This window comes from Plectropomus leopardus, chromosome 6, assembly GCF_008729295.1.
Source record: "Plectropomus leopardus isolate mb chromosome 6, YSFRI_Pleo_2.0, whole genome shotgun sequence".
Lineage (NCBI taxonomy): Eukaryota > Metazoa > Chordata > Actinopteri > Perciformes > Serranidae > Plectropomus > Plectropomus leopardus.
The window spans coordinates 32,272,518-32,300,168 of NC_056468.1; the positions used below are offsets into that span (position 1 = coordinate 32,272,518).

At 38.7% G+C, this 27,651-nt stretch overlaps 1 protein-coding gene across 1 annotated transcript in view; it reads left to right on the top strand.

Annotated features, from left to right (window-relative positions):
• The window catches only part of dapk1 (death-associated protein kinase 1), a 94,993-nt gene that overhangs the window by 30,449 nt on the left and 36,893 nt on the right, over positions 1 to 27,651 (top strand). The window contains 6 exon segments of the mRNA XM_042487731.1: positions 2,879 to 3,100; positions 10,925 to 11,063; positions 17,868 to 17,997; positions 19,485 to 19,533; positions 19,704 to 19,730; positions 23,389 to 23,541. Coding sequence (XP_042343665.1) covers positions 2,879 to 3,100; positions 10,925 to 11,063; positions 17,868 to 17,997; positions 19,485 to 19,533; positions 19,704 to 19,730; positions 23,389 to 23,541 — 720 coding nt within the window.

Consider the following 27,651-nt stretch of genomic DNA (forward strand, 5'->3'; position numbering starts at 1 on the left):
ATTAGAGTGGGAACATATAGCTAAATTACTAAACTGCTTCCTGACAACTGTGCACTCCAGTCTTGGCAGGACTGTGGGAGTCAAACGACAGCGCAGGGATCTCTCTTTATTGTCGCCATTTTTTTTGTTGCCAAGGCAGAGGAAGCTTTTGCCATGAAGCTGTAAATCTGCGTGAAAATCTGGCCGCGATGAGACAGAATGCGTCTCTCTCGTTTTCTCTCACTCCTCTTTCTCTACTCCCCCCTACTCCCTTGTTCTCCTCCTCCCTCTGTGGGTGTTCGGTACACTTAGTGCTTCATGATTGCCAGGGCCGCGAGGAGGCACAATCGGCGGAGGCGTCAACAGCCCTCAGCCAAGTGTCCCTGCATCCCCGAGTGGTTTTTCTGGCGCTGTGTCGGTGGAGTGACAGTGGAGTCAGCGTTATCCAGTCAGATCGCAGCGTTCAATAACAATGCTGCATGGCAACGTGATGGTGGAATTTCCATAACAGCTCTTGTGTTGTTCATACGTAGAGTAATTTGTCACGCTAAAATGTCACACAGGCTCACCACACGTGGATTGCCTAGACAGTGAAAATGCTTATGTGTGCACTTCAGGCTGAACACTTTTTTTTTCATATCCACTTAACTTGGAGCATGTCTCCTGCAGCCTGTTAACACCTCTTAGAGGGAAACAACACCTGGGCAGGTGAAAGAGTTGACGTGTGCATTAAAGAGATGATTGTTTCTCAGTAGTATCTAAATCATTTTGTTTAAAATTAGACAAAAAGTGTTTATTTATTGCTAAAACTGTGTATATTTACCAGAGGGGAACATTTTGTTATTGCTGGTTTATGTTGAGTCTGATAAAGGTCAGAAATGAAAAATGCCCCTCTCAGTTTCGAAAAGGCCAAGATAACATCTTCATAATTGCTTGTTTTGTGCAACCAACAGTATAAAAGCCGTTTTTTAACCACAGTTTAAAGGAACTGTGTAAGATTTAGGGGGATTTATTAGAATCGAGGGATGAGGATTGCAGATTTCCACAAGCTGAAACTTCTCCCAGTTCGAATTCCTTCAGTGGTTATTCAGGAGGTTTTCACCGGGAGCCAAATCATCATCTGCAGAGCTCCAAAACAAACGGACGAGGTGATTTAAACCAGTAAAAACAGAATAAATCAGTTTCACTTTTAAAAAAATATGGGTTTTTTTTCGACACTTTTGTCTCAGAGGGGCTTTTTTAACTTTGGTGAAAATCAGAAGTCCCCATCTAGAGCCAGTGTTTGGTTTCCCATTCTTGGTTACTGTAAAAACATGTTGGTGAAGAGTTTAGCAAAGTTCACAGCAACATTTTTATTTTTATTAAGTGAAAATTTTAATAAGAAATCAATTTTTTTTTTTTTTTTTTTAAAAAGCCTCTGGAGGTTTTACAAACAAAAAGTTTCTCCCATGCTGACACTTTCTTTGCACTTTTTAATTAATTATTTTCATTAGCGATCATTGAAATAAATTACAGGTACAGATAAATGCCAAATATCAGCCCCAATAATCACCCAGGTAATCTGTCAACCCCTAATATGATGCATTTCTAGGCTTTTTTTTTGGCAAATAATTTGCACATAAAGCTTGTGAGAGAAATAAAACACACTTCCACAGGAAGCCTGCTGTTTTCTTATAATCATATAATTATATTAGTATAAATTGAGGTTGCCTCTGCTGCCAGTACTTCGTATACTCATATCAGTCAATCCTTTCATGATTAAAGCTTTTCAACAGGTATGGTAGTTTGAACTGTTGAGGTACAAATATCTAAAGAGATGATTCCATTACTTTATATTTGACCTCTTTACTCCTATGAGAGGAATAACTGAACATATTGTACTCAGCTTTAGTTCTTACTGTACAAACACTATGCATCTGGATTTTATGTGACCTAATAATGCATTTATATAAGCAGTAAAGGTCTTTCCTTTCTAAATATGTGAGTGTGTGGGGTGTAGGATGACTGCTTGGATGTTTGTCAGCTGTGTTGATGTTGTGCTGAGCTGTGATCTTTATCAGTGAGAGTTTTGCTGCGTAGATATAATTTACACACTGTTGTCAAAATGATGATGAGGGGTTGCTTCAGGTGAATACGGGTTTTTTGTTTTTTTTTGTCCTCTGTAGATTCACAAATACTCTTTTCCAATGATAGTAAGTCTTGCTTGGTTCACTTTTGTGTCTGTAATTACAGATACATTTGAGAATCAAAAGAGGAAAATATATATATAATATGTATGGATTAATATTTTAATCAGCATTGCATTTTGGGGTTTTAAGATTGCAGTATGTCTCTGAAACACCTCCACAGGTTGATCTGATGCCACCCTGATGGATCTAAAGATGTTTCCTGATTCAGCTTTCATTGCTATTTGTGTTTCAAGGCTGCGCCGGCTGCCGTGATGCATCAGCCAGTTATTAATTAAAGCTGTTTCTGATCAACCGTTTAAATGGCTTATTATCCCACCCACTCCTTTTGGCTCAGACGTCTGTGTTTACCACATTGAAACTGATACAGATATAGCAGAAAGTCTGTTTTTTAATGTATTAGTGAACAATGTCCAACGCTGTGGGAATGTAACATTTGCAGCTGATGTATTTGTTCACTCCTCTTTAATCAGACATCATTAGATTCTGGTTTCTATATATATTTTTTTAATAAAGCAATGTCCACTTCTTAAAGTGTTATCAAAAGCTGACAAAATCTGCTTACAAGCACTTCTGATGTATGGATCAACAAATTAAAAATAACGCATTAAATAGTGAGCTTTAGAGATGCTTGTTGGCAGATTTTTAATTCAGTATTAATGTTTTAAAGCTTGACGGCACCTTTTGACAATTTCTTCTTCTCTTCTTGCTAGCGGTCAGTTTGCTGTGGTCAGAAGATGTCGGCACAGAATTACGGGTGTGGAGTACGCCGCCAAATCCATCAAAAAGCGACGCAGCAAGTCGAGTCGACGAGGGGTGACGAGGGAGGACATCGAACGCGAGGTGAACATCCTGAAGGAGATCCAGCACCCCAACATCATCACGCTCCACGAGGTCTTTGAAAACAAGGCGGAGGTCATCCTGATCCTGGAGCTGTGAGTGGCCTCATCTTTGTTTTTTAGATATTAGATGAAAACTTTTACAAATTTGTAGTATGTTTCTTAAAACGTAAAGGGGGAAAAATGTATGACTTGCATAAAAAGTATTGAAAAACACTGATCGCATTTCAACAAAACGAGATGTTGCCATTGTTTGGCGAGTGAGACATTTTCTAATTATTATGGTTTTCAAAGTGTGAAATGTCAAAATGATCATAGCTTTATAGCCTATGTAGCAAATTTATAAAAACAGTTTAGGTGGTTATCAGAGATGCATTCTTTTACGGTTTAAAATTTAAATTAAAGTGACACTGTAGTGAGTTAGCGTTAAACTTTCATGACGATGAAGAGCCAGATTTTTAAAAAAGTGGGTGATCAAAATTAAAGTTGCAGAGGCCTATTTTATGACTTTTAATCCTTAGTATCAGTCAAGCTCCAAAAGCACTGTATCCTACATTTCCCATGATTCAGCTGAACAACATTTTAAGTCTCATGCTAAGCCGAGAAAACCATGCTAGCTGAAAAACTTTGGAAAGCTCCCTTCAGTCCCGTAAAATAATATTCAACTCTTCTCTCAGTCCGGCCGAGTTGTATTCTTCATGAGAAGTAAATTGAACTGGAAATGTGTGGCATGCTCCTTTAAAAAAGCAGCAGTTTGCGTCATGAGGTCGATCATTGTTCTGTCAAATAGCCAATCAGATCATAGTCCACTCTACGCTCCGAAAGTGTTGCGTAATTAAGCAATATTACATGAAAGGGTATACTTTAATTTTATTTGAGCACGACAGTGATGTGTTTAAGACCGAGGCGCTTGCACTGAGGTCTGCGAGCATCACTGAAATTTACTGCTGCTGTGGAGATCTTTTTTACGTCGCCAAGTTTGAGAGAAACTTTGTAGGTAAGAAATTTAGTAGCAGCCAATGTCAAGTTTTTCCACATGCCTCCATGCTGCTTTCTACCTATTTTTTTCTGCTTAAAAAAGTTGCACGTGCGCGCTAATTTTGCTGGAAAATGTGTGTTCTTTGTGTGTGGTTTTTTTTTTTTAACTCAAATAAATGTCTTGCTGATTACAAGTCCTCGTAGTAACCAGTGTTTAAGGTGGATTGTTTGTAAACTGTGCCTGTAGCTGTTAACTATTTGAGGTGTCGTGGTGTGTGGCACAAAGCTCACAAAGTACCAGTTAGACCAGTTTCACAAAGCTGGGTGGAATTCAAACCTCTGTAGACTCATTCACGTTCACATTACAGTTACCCAGCCGACACGCTTATTCAGAACAAAAAAATCATGTAAGCAGAGTTGAGTGCACCTCAATTAGTAGGTCACCTTACAGCCAGCGGTAATGAGTGTGAGGGCTGCAGCTGCAGGACAGCATTCCTGACCGATGATCACTTAGCAAGGAAGGAATCACAAAAAGCAAAACAGCCCGGGCGTACAGTACAGCACGTGTGTGAATATTACCTCTATGGCTCATTTCCAGCTCAATAAAGTGGTAGAGCTGGTCACCATGGCAACATCTCAGTATTTGTAAAGCTTGATTGAAAGCTTCAGAGGAAAAATCTTAAATTATGAATAAAAATGAGAATTGAACTGGTGTCAATTTATGCCATTAGCTTTGCAAAGAGCACAAATATGATCTTATTTATTGAGTTATTGAGCTGTTTTAATAATGTTTTGTACAACACAGACATTATGTTTTATAAAAAATATTCAGGTTTGTGAACAATGGCTGTAGAGCACTGCTGACTGTACTTCATTTATCAGAGGAGGGGATGGCTGGAGTTTGACTTTTTTATTTAACAATAAATATAAAATACTACCTTTTCAAGCTGTATGCCTCTCACCTAAGCCAAAATACAAAACACAAGTCCCTCAGTGCTTACTTTTTTTTAATGCCTGACCGGTTTTGCAGCACCCCTTCCCCCCTCTTAAGTAACAAACTCTCCCTATCCCTAACCAATGAGGGAGACCGGCGCAGCGATAAGGAGCACACACAGAACGCTGAGTCCACTTAAAGTTCATTAAAGTGTGCACATGTTGAAATAGCTCTACTGTCAATCGAATTATCTGGATGTGTTAGTCCGACTTCAAGAAATTTGATTCAGTCTTATTTCAGTGGGACTAACGTGTTTACGTGTATTGTAAAAGTCCAGTTTTAGTCAGACTAACCCAATTATTCTACTTTTTCTAACATCATGTAAACGAACTGACTGTGCGGGCAGCGTAAACCCAGACAAAGGAGAATTTAACTTAAAATGTCAGGGAAAGAGTGGCTGAGAAAAGTCCAATTACTGCAGAGGTCCCTTTTTAAAGCAACTCATTATAACCAATATCTGCTGTAAAGAGCAACTATGCTGAGCCACTTCTCCGTCTTTCTAAAGGTTAATAGGAACAAGACAAATTTCATTCCACTTAATTATGGAATGCTTTCTATTCTTCCTCTGAGGTTATTTGATTATTTATGACCTTGTGTCAATGTTTTCTTTTCAGATTTGTCCTGAATTAAAGTCATTATAGCCCTCCTTGCTTCTGATGAGACTAATCTCAGTTCCAAACAGTGAAAAACACAAAGGACAGGTTGCATTTCCATATAATATCTGCTGCAAATGTGGCTGAGAAAAGTCCAATTACTGCTGAGGCCTCTTTTTAAAAGCAAGTCATTATAACCACTAGCTGCTGCAAAGAGCAACTATGCTGAGCCACTCTGAAGGTTAACAGGAACAAGACAAAATTTCACTTCACTGAGCAAAGGAGAGCTTTCTATTCTGTGTTATTTGATTATTTATGACCTCATGTCAGTGTTTTCGTGTCAGATTTGTCCGGAATTGAAGTTCTTATTAATCATAAGCGGTTGTAAGGACTGTTCAAACAGTTTCTGACTAGTTGGCCAATAAAGCTCGCAATAGCTGGGGAATTCTGGGTCAGTTGAACATGTTTAAAATCTCAGTGCTTAGAAAAAAAACCCAAACAGGCAGCACTCAGCGCAAAATAGACGCTCATGGCTCAGTCACGGTGCTGGCTTTTGTTGCATATCACAACTACGAGAGATGCACCATATGGATTATTTTGCATCTAATACAATAATTTCATATTTTTGCATTTTAAAAAGAAGTTTATAACCTGCAGTTTATATACACCTGAGAGCGATAAAGGCTTGCACACATTAAAAGTGTACCGTCATCTACTGTACTGGGGTGCATAGATGCTGCCCGTGTTAAGTCAGTGAAAGTAGTCTGGCTTCATATTATTGCTGCTATCATTATTGGAATTATTGGCGCTCCCATTGCAAAGAAAATACCCTGGCTCCAGGAAAGCACAGTGGTGGACGCGGCCCCTGAAGCCGGTGTAAGACTGGCCCATTCGCTCTCCCTCTCTCCTCCAGCTGGCATCCATCCTGTCTGTTGTTTGGCTTCATCCACACAACTCCTCCACAGCACATACTGTATCTCACACGTTCAGGCTTTGCTCTCACTGACGATGTTGCTCATTTCCACGCTGCATTGTTTCATTGTGTCAAGTTAGATTTCAATAAAGGGTTTCGTGTAATTAACCTCTTACAGGAACCTCTTTCTCTTCCACTTTCTGAGCTGCTCCTGTGACAGGAAGTTGAGTTTTACAGTCGTATTGTTTGTGAAGGTACAGCCACAAAATCTGTTTGGAGTTTTTGGTAAAACGTGGTTCTGTGAAGTACAAGATCGGTGTTGAAACTCAAAATGTTGCATAGTCTTATGGCTTCTGTTCTGTCTGTGGAGACCTGGCAGGTAATTATTTTCTGACCAGTCTGTCGCAATGATTTAGCAAATAGATTTCCAAACTTATTAATGTCAAACACTCCCAAAAAATGTACTATGAGCCACTGACAACCATTTGATAGGATTTACTCCCAGAGGAACTCGTATGACGAGGTGTTTGTTATTGTTATGTCAGTCAGGCTGCGTTTGTGCAGGCATGGTATGTTTGGAGGCGCCGGCAGAAGATTAAAAATGAAGCAGGAAATGTAGCGTGAAGATTTATTACATGCCAAGACACCAGATGGTATGTTTGACATGTGATTCAAGGTGCTTTGGTCAAGACATATAACGGTTTGAAAATCTAAAGGTTTTTTTAGATTCTTTGGAGTGTTACCTTTGTATATTTGAGGGTGGTCTTTAAGAATAATGCAAGTAATAAGGATTTTTAAATCTGTGAGTTTTACCCATCAAAATATAACAATATGTTAATCAACTTTCATAGTCAATTTTCAACAATCAAAACTAGTAAGATACACAAAATTAGTCTGATAGAAATACACACAATAATTTAAAAAAATCTATTAATAAGAATAAAAATTTTATTATCACTGTCTCATATTTGTTAATGTTTGTATACCAGAACTTTTAAAATAGAAGAGACAAAAAGTCTGACAAAGAATCCATCAAACAAGTTTGTTAATCTGTCTTTGTGTCAATAAAATCTGTTATTTCTTTTTGTATTTAATGTAGCTGCTGTCTGCAGCAAAAATAAGAGCAAAGTTTGATTCTTTTGATATAGCTTTTTGAAATTGTAATTTCTATTTTTACTGAGAAATGTGCATGTTTTGTTATTGACCCACGTTACAAGATTTTTTGACCTGGTGTGGGCTTGCATGTTTTCTTTTTGCAGCACTGTGTGATTTTTGAAGTCAGGACCGACTTTTCATGCTGGATAACCCTGTGTACTGGAGCTTTGAAACAAAGGCAGCTTCCAATTTTCCTATGGGCTAAAGTCAGTCTGAAAAAGCCAAAATACAGTCATCTAACTCCAAATATGAACTCAGGAAATAAAAACTAACTAAATGTTTTTCATGACATAAAATCAGGGTTTATGAAATAATGAGATAATGTTTTGTCAGGGAGTGATCCTATTTCAGTCAAAATGATGACTCAGCGTTAATGCCGAGCTTATACCGTTAATGCTCTGTGGCTGCTGACAGCTCACACAAAGAAAGACAATCTCAAGACATTCAATAGTTGCTTTTTTGTGTCCACATAAATGAAAGTTATGAGTTTGATACTACAACTTGCAAAGCGTCAAATACTGGGAGTATTTGTCTTTAGTTAAAGGAATACTTAAATCCCCAATTGTTAATTTGTGTGTCAGCTACTCATCCCATGTTACGCTGAAAACCTTGTTTTCTCTTGTATGCTTCGACAGTGATTGAAAAATCCCAAAACTGAGAATTCTTGATAAATTGGAGCTATACCAGGTTTAAAACCAGCAAAACCGTATCAAAATATCTGTTTACAAACTCTTACACAACTTGTGCAGTAAAAGCCAAGTCCATGCTCGCTACCTCCTGAACACATGCATGTTTTTGAAAACCTTAATGTTTAAACTTAATACTTAATATTTAAAAAAAAAACTTTGCATAAACAGCCCAACCTTGCTACTCGTCCATATGTAAGACTGGACAAATGAGAGTAGGAATATACTGCGAGAGTTGTGTGAGTTTCTAAATGGATGTTTTGATAAAGCTTTGCTGTTGTTAAATGTGGTTTTTGGATTATTTGTCCGCCGTAGGCATGCCAGATAAACAAAGCTTTCCTTCCAAATTCAGCGAAACATGGGTCTAGTTACTAACATGCCAAAGATCATTTGGGGGGCTGAAGTATTCCTTTAATCTACTAAAGGTCATCTGCCGGAGGAGACGGTCTTTTTTTTTTGAGATGATGACAGCTGAATGCTCTGTGTACATTATTATTAGCATTCAAAGCTGGTAGGGGGACATCATGGTTGTTATCAGCCCTCGGCAGGTAAAACTACAGGTCACATGTTGGAAGCTAAAAATATTTTGCTCCGTGTTGTGTCCCTTTGTCCTCCACATCCTCTCCTCCTCCTGCTGCACCCTGGGTAAATACAAGCGCTACAGCGACTGTCCGTTGACGTTAAACATTGACCAGCCCTGTGTGAATAGAGGCAGAGGTGACGCGATCGGATAGAAACCTTCTTTTCTGTCTGTGATTGTGCGTTAACACCCTGATAACCACTGAAGCAGATGATGAAACAAACATCTGAGATACAGAGTGGGTGTTGGGTGGGAGGAGGAGGCGGAGGTCCCAGCTGTGCCGCTGGCCTGGTGTTTCCTCCCAGAAGGGTGGAGTAAAATGTTTGTAGAATTTGATCAGGCTATGATTGGTGGTAATTTTTTTAACTTATTTTATATAACACAAGACAATAGAAAAAAGTTCTTCAGTTCCATGAAGGAATGGATACTAAAATCATGTGACTGTTTGACTTACATTCCTCACTTATACACTGACATTACAAACACGAGACAAACACACGTTTGTATGTCAAAGTGAACGCTCAATGGCTGGATGAGCACAGCTGTAATTATAGTTATCGGCTCACTTCACTTTCTCCGTCGTACTTCCCCTCGCTGCAGGTTCTCACTCACGCTGTGACCGTGATAAATCCTCTGCTCGCTCCATTCCCTTGTCTCTACTTTTCTTTTCTATCTTCAAGTGCAGAATCAAGCTGTGCTTTCATTAAATGAACAACGTGTCTTTAGATAAAAGTGTAGGGTAATGTGTTGGTAATGATTTACAAGTGCTGATACTGATATGAACAGGGTTTTTATTTTATAAGAAATAATGTAATTAGATTCTTATAGCATAAGATAAACTGGATTAAAATTAGTCAGTTTTGAAAAAATGCTGAATATCATTTTATTTAAAAACTAGCTAGATCTGAGTCAGTCTTGTTTGTTAAACATCATGGATTGAAATAGGATTTAGTCTCAATATTTTCACTTTTTTATACTTTAATTTTCATTCAGGCAAACATTTTCTTATTTCATTGGATAAAGAAGTCACTTTCATGATTCTGCGAAAAAACAGAATTGAACTTATTTATTGTTTTTATCCTTAATGTCATTTATAATTCCTCCATGGTCTTCCTCTTTATTGGAGATGATGTAATAGTGCAAAAACTCAAGAAAAACTTCAAATATTACAATAAAACAAACATAGCTCCAACAATATGGCATATTCCTATTTTTTTAACCTCCCCTTTGTTGTTATGTCTTTGCGCTGGTGATAGCTGTGGCCTGAGGCAATAAGTTTTTGAACTGTCTGTCCGTCCATCCCATTCTGGTGAATGCGTTATGTAGAATACCTCGAGGAAATTTCCTCAAATTTGGCACAAACGTCTACTTGCACTCAGCGAAAAAGTTTTTAGATCTTGGTAGTCAACGGTAACGGTCACTGTCACCTTGCCTCTGTCTCATTCTTTCGAACGCAGTATCTCAAGAAGGCCTTGAGGGAGTTTCCTGGAGTTTGGCACAAACGTCCACTTGGTTTCAGTAATGAACTGATTAGGTTTCGGTGGTCAAAGGTCAAAAGTCAAAACAAAACATGTTTGTTGATCACAATTCAAGAATTCATATGCTAATTATGACAAAACTTTACATAAATATCTAAGGATAAAAAGGATGAAAAAATGATAAAACTGTGCTGATTGTATAATAATAATAATAATAACATTGTGTAATGTCTGTGCTGTCAGGGGGGAGATGCATGTGAAGCATCCATGTTTTCACTTTCATGGATATAAAATGTAATTTGGACTTGCTGTTAATTCTAGTTTTAAATTAAGGTTTTCATTAAAGAAGTTTACTCAGAGCAGCGCTGTTTAAAATGTTGTCGGGATGTGTAAATTGGTCGGGCTCTAATGCACCAGGATGATTAGATTACATCAGCTGAGCTCTGATAAGCAGGGATTTGTGGCTCGCTCTGATCTGCCAGATCTCACATTGTAATTCTCTCTCTCTCTCTCTCTCTCTCTCCCTCTGTGTCTCTCGTCCAGCGTGGCCGGCGGTGAGCTCTTTGACTTCCTGGCAGAGAAGGAGTCACTGAGCGAGGAGGAGGCCACTCAGTTCCTCAAACAGATCCTGGACGGAGTCTTCTACCTGCACGCCAAACAAATCGCTCACTTTGACCTTAAGGTACTGCAGCAACTAAAGATAGACAACAGTGTCCCTGTTTGCTTCCTTTGGTCAGTCATGTGCTCCAAGCAGGAGACCGGCAACATTTTTGAGATATTATCCATTCAATCAGTTTGTGTTGCACACACTAATAACACACCGTAAACCGAAGCAAGCGAAGATTCCCAATTCTGCACTCCGTGTTGGTTAAAGTGTTTGGTCATTTATTAAGCAAAAACTCAAACTATCTCCAGTTCCAGCTTCTCAGATGTGAGACTTGCTACTTTTTTTGTCTTATGGCGCTGTAGATATGATAGTAAACTGATTATCTTGTGGTTTCTTTATCAACTTATCATGAGAAATGATGATGATGATGTCTGAGAAATAAAAAGGTGAGAAAGCCTCTATCAGGGTACCTGCAGGGTCATAACAAGCCTCGAATTTAATATTTCCAAATTTAGGCCTTAAAAAGTCTTGTTTACAAAGGTCTTAGTTTTTTTTCTTGTCCTTTCCATTAATAAGTTTTCTTGTGCGATTTTGTTCAATACGCATCCTGATCCCCCTCTAAGAAATACAGGATAGCATGTGATAAGCGTTTTTTTAAAAAATTTTTTTATACCCTTTGTTGTGGGTTTTGTGGCACTCGACCAGTTGCCGGACTCAGGAGTAGGAGTGTAACAATACATGGATTTACAGCGATGACTGACATGTTGTCATCTTTAAGATATGGATTTATTTTTGAAGTTCCCATAGCACTTGTCACTATTTACATCGGAGCACACCTTCTTTTTTTAACACCCAAACAGTGCTAGTGGCATAGCTGCAGGCAGACTACGACAAGCAGCCGGGGAATATTAATGATATCGTCTCATTGTGATCACCGGCCTCTGAATTGAATCAAAATCGTAACATAGCAGACTTTATGATATCCATAGATATTGTAGGGTTATTGTAAAGAATTTATATAATATTTTATTAAGATGAAACTTCTGATTTACACCCTAGTATGGTACTAACCTCATGTTGGTCCTTCATAGATCTTTTGATTCAGACGGTTCAACAAATTCAAATGACCCTTTTCAAGTGATTAGTTTTGGTAACATCCTCAAACTGAGAACTAAAACAGAACTGTATAATTTCAAAGACTCTTCTGATGATTGTGAGATTTGCATGAAAACACTTTGGATGCAGAGGATGATGACAGCGACTTGTCCAAGGTCATGTTTGACAGCACAGTTGGATATTTTCTCTGAAAAGACGAAACCCCCATGCTGTTTCCCTCTTATCCGAGGTCGCAGTGAAGTGTTGTCTGTTGTTCAGTCTCCCCGGAGTTCTTCACATTCGTTCTCCAAAATGCCAGCTCACTGGAGAAGTGGATTTGCAGCATTATGTGAATGTATGTTTGTTTTTTGCATCAGCATTTGGGCCTCTCCTTTTAAATCAGCTTCTCTTTTTATCTATGTTTTCAGAGCCAATTCTTTTGAGGCTAATTACCATGACTAATCAGTTTTGGTTTATTTTTGGATTCTCTCCTTTTTATCATGGAGCGTGTGTAGTTTAAAACTCCTGAGGGAAAAAGAGTTAAGGTCACAGTGTACTCACAGCACAGATACACCACGGAGTGCGTAACGTTCTCGAACATTACCTTCATGTTTGGTGTGTTGTTTTCGTTGTTCTTAAATCTGAGTCGATATCATCGATCAGTTGTCCACTTACGACTGCACGTGCAGAATAAACAGTCCACAGCGACTCCTCCACTTACAGAACAATCGCCACAAATCATCCCTCAGAGTTCGGGACATTCAGCCTCCAGGTTTGCAAATAATAACCTCTGTGCCGAGCCAGCCACTTGTGATCAATGCCAGAGCTTTTACCAACCACTGCAGCCTCCGCTTTGCGTATTAGCTGCTGTTATTCACCGTCTCACAGTGGCTCAGATAAGGACTTCATATGTTTAGTTGAATGACTCTTTACAAAACCACAGTATTCCACTTCAAAGGGTGGAAGTTCAGAGTCTCTACCTATGATGTTCTCTTATATTCTGAGTACATCTTGCCTTTTTTTCTTGTGTTTGACCCCATTTAAAAGACATTTGGTTGGTGTTAGTTCAAGGCTATATATTTCAACCACAACTGTACTTTGACGGCACTGGTAGATATTCAGGGACAAAAATGAAAAGCTGCCTGCTCTGACCTCTTAAAACTGCCAGTTTAAAGGGACAGTTTATATGCAGTAGATGTCTGTCAGTATGTTCCCAGTTTGGAGAAACGGCAGGACTGCCCAAACAAAAGCTAAGCAATGCACTGCTGTGAATGAGGGTCAGCAACAAAACATATTTTAGCCACCTAAAAAAGGTCCACCCAAAAAAAAGTTTAAGTGTACGCCACCAGAATCCATTGAGAAAAACAGTAATTTTAACATGCTGAACACGGGAGCTGCTGGTGCACCGCTGCTTTGATGAGTTAGTTTGTTAGTGTTATTGAGTGATTTTTGGGAATCCGAATTAACCCATTTAAACGCCAAATTCACACAATAACACACAAAAATCTACTGATAAAGGCAGTGGTAGATCAGCAGCTCCTGTGCTCAGCAATATTAAATCACCCTTTTTTTCTCAATGGAGTCTAGCTTTGAAAAGTGCAGTATAACGGCTTTGTTTTCCAAATCACTGTCCGACATTAAGATAACACTTTGAAAATGCTCTCAACATAGTGTACACCTAAAAATGATGTTTTTTTTAGGTGCCTAAAATAGGTTTTGTTGCTGAACCCCTCCACAGCAGTAAAAGTAGTGGTGCTTAACTTCATTGTCGAAATCCAGCCAGCTTGCCAGCTGATATCTTCTGTATGTAGTACCCCTTCAACGGATAGGTACCCCATACAAGCCCACTTCAGAAAAACTGAACTGTCCCTTTAAGTATGAGCAAGACAGTTTTCAGAAGAATATTTTTGAGAGTCAGATCAATTCTACAGAGACAGTAACGTTGCCAATCAATGTACTTATTATGCTCAGGAGCTTAATAAGTCGGGCAGGGCAGACTAATGATGTCTGACTCATCTTCTATGCAATTTGTATCTGAACTAACGGACCAAAAGGATGTAAAGCCTGCTGTTCCTCTCATGGAAAACACTTGAAAAGAACCATCTTGTAGAAAAAGACAACTTTAAATCCTCTACTGTATCGTTGTTTATTAGTACTCTGATTAATGCCGTAATCCTTGTGATTTTCATTATGCCGTGAAGAAATCCGCAGGGAAACATGTTTTTGGTTATTAAGCTTGCATGTTATTAAGCTCATGATGGTGGAGGAATTATTCAGGTCCTTAATTAAAGTAAAACTGCTGACACCACACTGTGGAAATGCTCTGTTACAAGTTAAAGTATGTGAGTATAATTTGATTAGTTTTAAAGTAAAAGTACTCAATACAGAAAATAATTTCCTCTGTGACTGTTAAACTATTATATCATTACATCATTATTGCATATGCATTATTGTAAAAGCAGGATTTTACTGTTGGTTGGGGTGCTATTTTTTATTTTTATCATCAGGAACCAGTATTGTACAAATATCAAATACAAAGTACAAATATGTTCCAGTGTTTTTGTTTTTCTCCTCCCAACCTACTTTGGGGCGTGGTAGAACAGAAAAACAAAACACCACCTTATATTAACACCCCACCCACACACCTCAAACCTCAATAAGTAATTAAAGCAAAGGGAGGGGGATAATAATAATAATAATAATAATAATAATAATAATAATAATAATAATAATTATTATTATTATTATTATTATTATTATTATTATTATTATTATTATTATTATTATTATTATTATTATTATTATTATTATTATTGTTGTTGTTGTTGTTGTTGTTGTAAAAAGGATAAAGATTAAATGGGAGAAAACCAGAGGAAAGATAATGCTAATTTTTAACTAGTTTGCATAAGACTGTAACTAATCATTACTTCAATTATGTATTGATATACTCATTTTCTCCAACAAAGGAGCAGTGTGTATAATTTAGTGGCACCTAGGGGTGAGGATTGCAGATTGCGATAGCTGAAACTTCTCTTGCGTGTTTATTATTCAGGAGGTTTCTACTGGAAGCTGAATTATCCACAAAGGTCTCTTCCCCTCCAAAGCAAACAGTCCAGGTGATTAACACCAGTAAAAAGCAATGATTAAAGTAGTTTCACATTAAAAATTATTATTTTCCCAACAATGTTTGGCTGATCATGAAGGGGCTGCCGACTGCCATGGCAGATGCAAAAGCACAAGTGGCCATATCTAGTGTTTAATTGTCTGTTCTGGGCTCCTGTAGAAACATGGTGGGCTCCTTAAACAACGCTCCCTATCTAGATATCAACATCTCATTCTAGACTAAACACAAAACTAAAACACAATTCTTATTTTCAGGTGATTATACACTAAAGAAAACAAACTTTTTATATTATATTCAATTTCTGACCCCTAAACTCTGCACACTGGACATTTAATTGATTGATTGTTTGGTTAGTAAAAAAAAATCTGAAAATGGTGAGAAAAAGTGTCACAATTATATGACACCTTCAACAATGTTTGTTTTGTCTAACCAACTGTCCAGAATGTAAAATTATATGAAATTAATTGCAATTATTTAAATAATGTAAGGAAAAGCAGTAAATCTCATTGTTTTGAGGAGCCTCAATGAAATATTTTTTTCATAAAAAATAACTTATGTTTATCAAAGTAGTTGCTATTAATTTCCTGTCAGTTGACTTATTGATTAATCGACTTATCATTCCAGTTGCACTATAAACTGTTGGGTAGATTACTTTATTAAAAAAACAATGTATTTTGTAAGCTTTCTGTGTGTAGTGTGCACAAATCTGAACTTAAAAGCTGTCAAATAATGTTAATGAAATAAAAAGTACAATATTCTCCTCTGAAATTTAGAAACATAAATGTAGGAATAGAGTGAAGGTGGAAGAAAATACTCAAGTAAAATATCTTAATTTTGAACTTAAGTACATTACTTTGTTGTATTCACCACTTCATTTGTAGATTATATAACTAAAATAATTTGTAACCCACATTTGATATCATTCTCCTTGATTCCAGCAGCAACATTTAGCGTATCAGTGTTTGTAGCTGGAAAAAAAAATACAACGAGCTGAGCTGCAGTCAGATTGTATTTTCTCAGCGCCTCCTGTTGCCACTGCTGCCCACATTCAATCTGTTCGTGTTCCTTCCCAGACTAAATCCTCCTGCTCGGCTCACAGTCGAGCTGAAAGGATAAGGTTTGGAGGAAAGATGGCTTCGTCTTGAAAGAGGCATTGTGGCCTTTAGGAATGCCCGGCCTCTGTTGTTTGGCTTTGCTTAAAGCACATCTTTGCCTGTCCTTTCCTTTCTCCCACTTCCTAGAGAGGTTTTTACTCGTGTTTTGCATGGGATTTCCATGGCTGATGAGCCTCCTTCCTGCCAGCCTGTTCCTGGTTTTGTGTCCGACTCTGCTACTTGCTCCCTTGTTTACACCTAGTTTGTGTCCCATGCTGATAATCTTTCATTTGTCTGCGAGCATCATAACTGTCCCTTATCAAAATCACCATGCACACCTGGCTTCATGCTTATAAGAGCTTTAAAAGAGACGGTAAGTAAAGCAAGTAAAACTTAATTTGTTATGCGAGGTGGAAGCACAGTGTACTGCACAAAGTGTAAAGGTTCAAGTTGCCGGCACAATACAAAGTCAGCAACAGACCATGTGAATCAGCTCCCTTAAAACCAACAATAAAATCTCAGATAATGATAATGATAAAGATGACAAATAATTCAATAAAAGATACAAAGTCATGAGAGTCAATGCTGATCGTTAAAATTCAATAAAATAAATATTGAAAGTAGACCATTAAAAAAGAATAATACTTAGGAATTAAAAAAAACAACTAAAAACAGAATAACATCAAATAAATAGACCAATAAAAGATGATAATATATGAGTAAAACCAACAAAATACTTCTGGGGCCGTCCTAATGTACAAGAATAACAATAACCAAGTGACCTGTTCCAATAGGGGTCAAGCTGGTTCATAGCATGTGTATAGCATGACATGTCTGTGCGCTGGAGCGGGCTGTCAGACATGCCCAGGCGCTGGAGCGGGCTGTCAGACATTTCTGTACGCTGGAGCGGGCTGTCAGACATGTCTGTGCGCTGGAGTGGGCTGTTGGACATGTCCAGGCGCTGGAGCGGGCTGTCGCACATTTCTGCGCTGGAGCATGTTGCTGGACATGTCCACACTGGAGCGTGTTGTCGGACATGTCTGTGCGCTGGAGCGGGCTGTCAGACACGTCCATGCTGGACCAGGCTGTCGGACATGTCCATGCGCGTTTAGCTGTGGAGCCATTTTGCCATGCTTGATGCCAAAACAACCAAAATACTAAATTTTTCGCAGACAGACAGCAGAATGAGTTTTTGGGCATGTTTAGACCTCAAAAAAGGCGATCCATTCGGCAGAAAAATAATAATAATAATTCCTTGCATTCCAAGAGCTCACACAGCGAGGTGCTCGGGCCCTAATAAATTCTAAAGAGGAAGCCAGTGTAGTGATTTCAGCACAGGTGTTATGTGGTCCAATTTCTTTGCTCTTGTTAAAACATCCAAAATGGCAAAGATTTTTAACCTATGTGACACACTGCAAAGAAAGCTGCACAAATTGAAAAGAAATTTCCTCTGGTAAAGAGTTTTGTCTGTTTACCAACATCCAAAATGCCACTGCACCTCACCAGGTCTCCATCTGTCCAATGTGTCTCACTTCTTTGACTGTCTCTATTTTTCTGTCTTTCTAGCCGGAGAACATCATGCTGCTGAACCGCTCAGTGCTTCACCCGCGCATCAAGCTCATTGATTTCGGCCTGGCCCACAAGATGGATTTTGGCAATGATTTTAAAAACATTTTTGGAACTCCAGAGTTTGTAGGTCAGTACCTCTTTGTTTGTGTGACATTGAGCAGTCACGATTCTTTATTTTTTCTCCCTCTACATCTTGTTTAAACAGATAGTTATCTAAGGAGTTTGTGCAAATATAGTCTCCATCTTTTCTCTACTAAACGCACACGCAGACATGCACGCACACACACACACACACACATGCACACACACACACATGCACATACACACACTGCATCACCCTGCTGTCCTGGCTTTATCCCAGGGGTTGTGCATTGCAAGAGCAGGTGCCAAATGTGCCATAGGGACTAAGTGAGAGAGACCTGATAATAGACTGGAGATTATCAGAGCTGCTCCTTCTTGCCAACACAAACACGCACTAATAGACACATCAGTGGCTCTGTCCCATCTCACCTAACCCCCTTTTTGCCCGGGGCGGCTGCCAAGCCAGCACTCCCAGCCTGCCCCTGCTCGATGCCAGTGCCCACCACCAGCATCATCCAGGCCAAAACCAGGATCTGTTCCCAGGATAGCTGGGTGGCAGTGGTCAAATGGTGTAAATAAAGATCAAGTGGCAGAAAGCCAAAATTATATGTTGGATGGCTGATGCCGTAAAACAGGCCTGGCTGCTGAGAAATCCATCAGCTCCAAATAATGGAAATTATAAGGAAAGTGCATTAAGAATTCATGGGAAATATAAATTATGAGTCTTGAGTTTATTCAAAATAAATGTGCATAAAAATCTGCTGGGAAAAAAAATAAAAAGATGCTCTTTTTAGCGCCACACTGTAAAATCGGACATGTTGATCTTGATTAAAATAATCAAGGAAACCGAAAAATGAAAATAAATTTATTATAACTTTCAATTTAAGTGTTAAGTTTACTTTATTTAACTTCATTTGCTTAATTTTACAAATAAAATTAATTATATAAATTAAAATACAGTTGCAAGCCTAGTACAGGAATGGGTACAATGCAAACAAGAACTGCATATAACTTATTCGGTGTATTTTGTATTTGCTAGAATGTGAAAAATCTAGGCTAAAAGTCTTGGCTCAAGGTGGCAGTTATACCTGCATAATGTTTAACTTACTAAATTAATACTAACTTAATGTTAGCACACCAGGAAGGTGCAGGTACTGAAGCTGCATCCTCCTGTTTCATATGAATTTTCTTTTTTCTTTTTATTAGAAATAAATATTCTGATTCATCTTCAGTTACAGTATTCACACATCTGAGGACAAGATGAAGAGAAATAATCACACTTCTAGCAGGTGTGATTAAAAAAAACAAACAGTAGCTCCTGAAACAACACATCTAAAGAAACAGAAAAATCTGAACGTGTTAACAAGCTCAAACAAAACTCGTCAAAAAGACACTGCAAGAAGAAAATAAGCAAACGAAAAAGTACAGAGACAATCAGTGAACATTAAATCAAACATAAAGTTGGTGTGTGGCTGTTGTTTTCATGCTGACCTGAATATTAATGGCGTTCTGTTTTGTGCTTTTGCCTCACAGCTCCAGAAGTCGTCAACTATGAACCTTTGGGCCTGGAGGCAGACATGTGGTGAGTAAACAAAAGCTCAATCTGCTCCACAATACGCATTGTGTGCGTAAGCTGTTTGAAATCATTATTTCTGAAGAACATCTGCCGTTAAGTAAATGTATGTTTTGCATGATGCGCTGCTGTCAAAATGCTCAACTATGCTCTCTCTCTGTCTCCCTGCCGCTCTTCAGGAGTGTCGGTGTGATAACCTACATCCTGTAAGTATCTGAAATGTTACCAGTGACGATGGATAATTGTGTGAAATGCAAAGCATGCATGAATCAGACACATGGCAGGGTTTTCACAGCAGCCACCTTTCACCTTATGTTCACATTTTCTTCAAACACCACGATGTCATCACTCACTGAACACAACTGTAGGTCAAATGTAAGGGGTTACCGGCTGCTCTTTGACCAATATCTCAAGAAGGTCTTGAGGGAGTTTCCTTAAAGTAAACGTATAAATGAATATGCTAACTGTGTCATATTTCAAAGAAATGTCTAACTGGATGAAATGATGAGATTTTATATCCAAAAGTTCGAAGGTTAGCTTCACTTTGACAATATAACGTTCTGCAAAAACACTTATGGCTCACTAAACTAAACTATGTCTTACTAAACGTCATAACTCAGGAACAGACGGGGAGACATTTGGTGTGATACTGAATTGGTGACACTATTCTTGAATCTGTGCTGATTGTAGATTGTATAAATCTTGTGTGCTGCAGGGGGTAAGATGTGTGTGAAGCATCCATATTTTAGAATAAATAGTTTCTTTGCAGCAACATTTATATGTGGAAGATTATCTGCCATCACGGCTGTATTTGAGTCTGGACCAACATGGATGTAAACTGTAAGTGCAATTTGTGCAATTTTCATGGAGGCATACAACCATGACAGTAATTCTATTTTTTTGTTTGTTTGTTAAATATTTGCTCAGTCTTTTTTATTAGTATTTAAAGCCATACAAATACAGTTTATCACAAATTTAATTGGGAGGCCCCCTCCCCCTATGTTTCTGCTTCAGCAGAGCCCCATGTGTAATTCTAGTTTTTAAAGGAAAAGCTAAAATAACAAGCTCTAAAAAATGCGACGTCTGGCTGCTTGAGGCTAATTTACTGAAGCTAACTGACTCTGGAGTTTGTCCAAGCTCTGGTCTGGTCAGTCTCCTTTGATTTTGTCGGCCTGCTCTGCAGTTAATAAAGAGGATGTGACCTCAGAAGCGAAGTCCTTATTAGATGTTCCCTCTGTCATAATACATTATGTTAAAACATTTCACCTGTACGGCTGTTTTTCATATACTTCAGTCAACCAATTGATCTTTAAAACAACCAACGCGTCCACAGCGACAACATTTTCTACAGCCAAGGGCTTCTATGGAGTTTGTGAGTGTTCTTTAAGCAGGCCGCGTGCAGACATGTCAGCGCAGTTTAATTCAACAGCGAGAGAAAAGTTCATGCTCTCGCCGACCCACAGATCAACTGCTGTTGGCTCTCAACGATGCTGTCCTTCTCTTTATATACCCAGCTACGAGCTCCGAGCTTTCTGAGCTCCCACACACCTTTTATCCTTCAGAGAGACACCTACACGAAGCACAAACACAGAACATAAGACAGCACGTCAGGTGCATTTGCCCACACAAACATGTAGAGAGCTCTCACTAAAATACAGTGAGGTAAATAAAGGGCGAGTAACGATAACACAAGTGTTATCTCGTTATTACATAATCAGTAGCTGCAAACATCACACGCTTTATTTTCAAAGAGTAAATTGTAGATGATGAAATGATGCATCACTTTGTCTCTATAGTACTCGTACACATGCATCGCTGCACACATACGTACTGTACGCATACACACACAATCTTTGTTCATGCTGTCCACCCACACAGCTGTCACAGCTCTGCCAGGCAAGGTAGAAAATAGATCGTTCACTGCCTATTATCACAGCCGAGCAACAGTGAGTACACCAACTGCTCATCTCCTATTGTCAAGAAAACATGAGGAGAAGGAATGGCTTGGAATAATTCAATAGTTAGGAATAACAAATACAAAAAAAACATTTTAAGGTGATTTTTGGAAGCACTTGCAAACTCTTAATGGGAGTACTCTGGATGAGTGATGACATGATTGTTATACTGTAATGAAAACTACACAAAAAGCTCCATTAGGGAACTTTAAAGTACTTACAAAAGATGCTGAGACTTCCATTTTGTAAGATTTCGAAAGACTTCATTCGTCAGAGATAATGTAACCTGAAATAGTTTGTGTGAATGTGGTGAATCAGCCAGCTTTCTGCCCTGCTGGAGCCCTAATTTGGGCTTCAGGTTGTTCAGAATTGTGCACTGCGCATCCTTAAGTGTCATTTGGGAAACATTTTGGTGGATAAAATGTCGCCACAGCGTCCTGACTTCACACTTTTCCTGCTGATATTGCTGCCTGGCTCGGCGAAGAGTTGCCTTTAATTACTTGTTTGTTGTGAGCAGCTGCACCTCACATAGTCGATAAATTTATACATTTCCGCTCAACTTGAGCTTGACCTGCACCACCTCCACGTCTATCCCAGCTGGCGTGTTAATTAACAGCTGGAGCTGATGAGCTGGAGAGGTTTCAGTGGAGAAGTGAAGGCCAGGGCTTTGTCAGGGATCGCTGTTTGGTGTCACTGAGACCTTATCTGCATGCATGACCGCTCAGCTCAGTGTGTGGGCTGCGGTCAAATAGTCTTTTTGAATAGGAAGGTTCCTAATTGCGTGAAATGACCCAGAAGTAGCCAAGTGGAAGGAAGCCATGATAGGAGCTGTTTGAATTCTTTAAATGTTGAGAAAGGGTTTTCAGTGCTTCCTCTCTTATCTCCTCCAGCAAAGGATGCACTGAAGAAACATTGCAGAAGCAACAATTACAGCAGGGTACAATTCAGTTGTTCATATTACAGCAAAGCAATTTCTGAAGACACATTTTAGTTTTTATTTTATTTGTTGGAAAAACAATGCTGCAGTGGAACTGTGATGAGAGCATATATGAAGATATGATAGAAGATATGAAGTACTTGAAGTGTGCATTGTGCAGCTGTATTAACCAGGTAAATACAAGTACTGGGAATCAATATCAGCAGATACTAAATATCGAATGACATCCCTACCCATAATGCATTAATTTCACTATTGTTTTCTTAAAATCATACTAATTTTGGCTGGCACTGTGGTACATTGTCCCCTTAAGCAAGAGGGTTCTGGTTTTGTGTTTTGTGTTTTGTGTTTTGTGTGTATGTGAGCGTCAATGGTTGTCCGTCTTTTTGTGTCAACACTGTGTTAATCTGGCAACCTGTCCAGGGTGTATCCTGCCTCTCATCCAATGTCAGCTGGCATACGCTCCATCACTGCTTGTGTATGTTCAATTTAAAGGTGTAAAAATATGTTACAATTCCTGCACTCTGCTAAAACTCCTCACGTATCCGTTGTTAGTGAGAGACGTCCAGCTGGCTCTCCTCTGACAATGTTTGACTAACACACAGAATACGTCAGTTTGATAGCAAGCCTTCACTAATGAGTCACCAGTAGTTGCAGCTCCGTAATCACATTCCCGATATCAACGAACAGGAAAGTCTCAGTTTCATTTTCAAGGGCTGCAGCTAATCAGCGGCGGGTGATTTAGTGTTTGAATTGAAATCTATTGATTACAAGAACCACTGAGTCAGATAACGGGAGAAGAGTGTTGCTTTTAGAGTGGATTAAATTAGCAGGTTTTGAAGATGTTGAGTTGATGAAGGCACAAACACAGAGCTTCACATGCAGTCAAAAAGAAATTCATCAGATTATCTTGGTCTTTTATCCGTTTGTACACCTCTAACCTCATGCTTGTCCTCTGTCCCGTCTGTGCAGTCTGAGTGGTGCGTCTCCATTCCTGGGCGACAATAAGCAGGAGACTCTGGCCAACGTGTCGGCCGTCGACTACACATTTGATGAGGAGTTCTTCAGCGGCACCAGCGTCCTGGCCAAAGACTTCATAGCACGGCTCCTCGTCAAAGATCCAAAGTATGTATGACCCCTTTGTCTGATGTTTAAACAGGGATTTAAAGCTATCATATACATTTTCTTTCAAGATATTATTGTTTTCTGTCAATAAAATAAAATGTGACAAAATTGTGCAAAATTAAAAATCACAATTTTCAGTGATCCAACTTAAAGTCTTTAAATCACTTATTTTATCCAAACAAAAGAACATTTCTGGCTTTCCACCTTGATGACAGAAATAAATAAAAATCAAAACTTCTGCATGTTTTTTTCTTTTGCAAACAACCAGTTTATTAACTAACTTTTCTGATCTCTGCTAATGCTCAGACATCGAGGAATATTTAAACTTCCACAGAGCATGGTATGAAGTGAAGGGCATAAGTGCATTTAGGGTGTGGCCAGCCTCACTTTTCCTGGTTAAATGGCGCATATTCTGGGTGCAAAGTAAGGCAAGGTTGTATTTAGTCCATTAATTAATTATAGGTGTCTTTTGGGTGTAACAGGAATTCAACCAATCAGATGGTCATCATCCATTCCCATTAGTGAGTCTGCAGCTGGTGCACAGCGAGCATTTTTCTGACAGTAATGCAGTAAGAACAGTGATATCACTGCAGCAAATATCGTGGGACATTAAAGAAGCGAAACTAAAAACTGCAAAACTTTGAAAGCTTGACAGAGGAAAGAGAACTTAACTTTAAGCTTCTGAAATGAAGGTACGCTGCTCCTCGTGTTTAAATGTGCACAGCATCTCTCTTAATGGGGAGTTGGACATCAAGTCCTGCAAGTCCTGCAAGTCCTGCAAGTCCTGCAAGTCCTGCAAGTCCTGCTCTCTGCTACACTCATATTTTACAGAATGTAATTAATATTTAAATATTTCCACCTGTAACCCATCAGTGCATCCTTGTGTGTATAACAAGCAGAGTGTACTGAATAATGCACCATTTAAATAGCGGGAAATCACTGTACCATTCTGACTTTAGACCAGGTTTTTATTGGTTTTGTTGGTTGACCACAGCTCATTTTAAGACCCAAACACCCATGGGGGGACAGTTGGGTGTAACTTAGACAACATGGGCACTTCCCATCGATATAACTGCGTTGGTCTGAAATAGGCAATGACAGTTTTGCTTACTGTTACTGTTTTTTTGCCTCCAACACCTTATTGTTTTGTTCATCTTACCTTTTGCTTATCTTAAAGGAATAATCAGTTTAAGTAAAATTGTTGGTAATAGATTTTTCTACCAGTTGGTTAATATATGAATCGGAGTGTGCACCAGTCAGACAAGTTTAGTTGTGGGAAAATGGTTTTCAGATATGAAGTCTTACAGTAAAGTCAGAATTTGAATCTGAAGTCTATGTATCTGTTTTAGAGGAATATACATTTAAAGTCCATCTTTCTGAATACATCTAGAACAAGATAAGACTTCAGATGAAAAAAACAGCAGCTCATTTCCAGTTAGAATACAAAACTAATGCAGCATTGTAAATAAAAACTTCCATTTCAACACTAACTCGATATAAATTATTTAATAATTAACTTTAAAAGCCATTTTTCTAAGTATTTTCTTGTTGATTGGTTGATTTTTTTTTAATTCTAAAACTTTGACAAGAGAATTGAAAACTGGCCCACTGCAGGTATTCCAAATAAAACCATCCTGTCACCAGAGATGATTCGGTACCTAAAACTGTGCGCGTCTTCCTTATTACCAAGTTGCTCTAGCAACAGCTGAGTGGCTGCAGCAGCACTTATAGACTGAACAATAGAGCGAGAGCGAAGGGGGCGAACAGTGGTGAATAATTATAGGTGTGAAGATAATTTCATTTAGACAGGATGAAGAAAAAAGGAACCAGGCGTTTTAAACAGACAGCGGGCGAAAGAGGAGAGTGACTTTACAAACTTCAGCTAATGGGGCTTTTAGAAATCGTCCACCGAGTGCATCAAAACAGAACGGCTTTTAATTGATCTACAATGTGAGCGGACATGGATCCACTCAGCTGGCAGGAAGATTAATGACGGCTCCCTTGAAAAAGACACATTAATAGCGTTGACCATGAAACTGGACTGCACAAACACTGTGATTTTACCAGTGCATGTGGGACATTTCCTCACCTAAAATGTGGAAAGACACAATCACCCCTCAAGTTCACTGTCACGGCCGTCAGTACAGTGAATCTGTGGGCTTCTACTTTGACTCAGGTGTGTGTGTTTGTGTGTGTGAAACAAGGATGTGGTATTGAACAGATGTCAACAGGAGGAAGTGGCAGTGGTGTGTGTGTGTGTGTGTATTCGACCACACCAGTTTCGTCAGTGGTTATATTGTCCTACGTTGAACCAACTGAAACTTTGAAAAACAATGTCTTGTTGTTTTCATTGTTCGTTTACAGCAGCTGTAATGAGGGAAGCGGCGTCTGTGTTTCAAACCACACCAGTTTTCTGTAAGGCTTTTATTGAACGTCAGGTGGTAACTGAATATTGATTGTTGACTTTCAGAGGGTTTGTCTGTTGATAATGTTAAGTAAATATATAATCTGTGTGTTGATGGAGTGCTGACTTTATGTTTTTTGAAACACCTACTCTACTCTTGATTTTTAAAATTTACATATCGTATGGGAAGTAGTGCACAATTGATTGTCACGTAGATTGTTCCCTTCTTTATTCGGATGTCTCAGTACCTAAACAGACACTTATATTAAGAGAAGTAAAAAGAGTTTCAAAAAAGGAAATGAGATGTTATAGGTCAACAAAGGTTAATATCAAGAGATTCACACGCATTCATTTATTTGTGGCGACCTTCCACGATTAAGACATCCTCTGTCATGTATTTATTTTATATTTTTGGAGCTGGACCACTGAGTAGGGGCGCTGGTTGAGTATATATACCACTCAGTTAATGATTGCACTCTGGGCACAAACTGAGCAGTAGAACAACAGGGGTAGTGAAAGTGAAACTAACCTTTCATTAAACTGGGTCTAAAAAGCTCCAGCAGCTGTTCCTCTCAACCTTTGATTGGATCAGTTTTGGACAGGTCAACGGACCAATTATCAGCCCTGAACTTTAAGTCCTTTATCTGCCACTGAAGGAAAAAAGAAACTCATGATAAGTTCCCCCTGAGCTGCGCTCACATACCTGCAAAAACGTAAGAATTAGAGAGGGGACACAGAATGGTAAAACACACTCTCACTAGATTTAAAGAAAAAATATATACTTTCTAATTATGCAGAAAACACTGATATCACACCATTTAAATGGAGAGGAGATACAGTGAGAAATGACTGAATTACCTATATATAAATAAGAATATAGCATCCAGGAGTCTTTTAATTAATAGGAATCCTGTTTGTTTATATGACCCATCAGATATATTGTCATATTGTTTATACTACTAAGGCTTCAGTTGGGATGCAGCAAACTTAGAAAATTGTTTTCATTATCGAATAATCTGCCATTATTTCCTCAAAGAGTTCAAGCTGATGTATTAAATGCCTTGTTCTTGTGCGACCAATAGTCTTAAACTCAAAGATATTCAGTTAACAGCAAATAAAAAGAGAAAAGCAACATATCTGCTAATTTTAGAGGCTGGAACAAGTTAAGTTTTGGCATTTCTGCTTTAAATAAAATTACCTGTATGATTAATTTCATGTTGATTTTCTAATCGTTTCAACTCTATATTTGATGAATTTCACCTATAACACTGTGACAAAATGAAATTTTAAATCTCCATTGGCTGTGTTGGAGGGAGATTGCTGTTTACACAGTCCAGGGTATCTGGTTAAAATGAGAGATCCATGAGATTGATGGCTTATTCGACACCAAAACACTGGATTTTTGTTGACCAGTGTATTTTCTGTTGTGTAAACTCAGTGGCCTCGTTATACCTAACGAGAGGCTGCGTTTCTTCACGCAGTGCTGATGCCGGTCTGAACACAGCAGGCTGAGTCATACTGCTGGAAGAAAAAACTCTCTCAAGGATTGTGATAATTTTATAACAAGACTCGATATTAGTATCTCGCAACTGTATCATAACCATTTCTTTACGGCTACTTGAGATTGACGATTTCATTTATCCTTCTGCACACACAGCTGTGTTTGCTGTCTGTGATCAGTAATCCCTCGTTCAACTTGTCCGCAG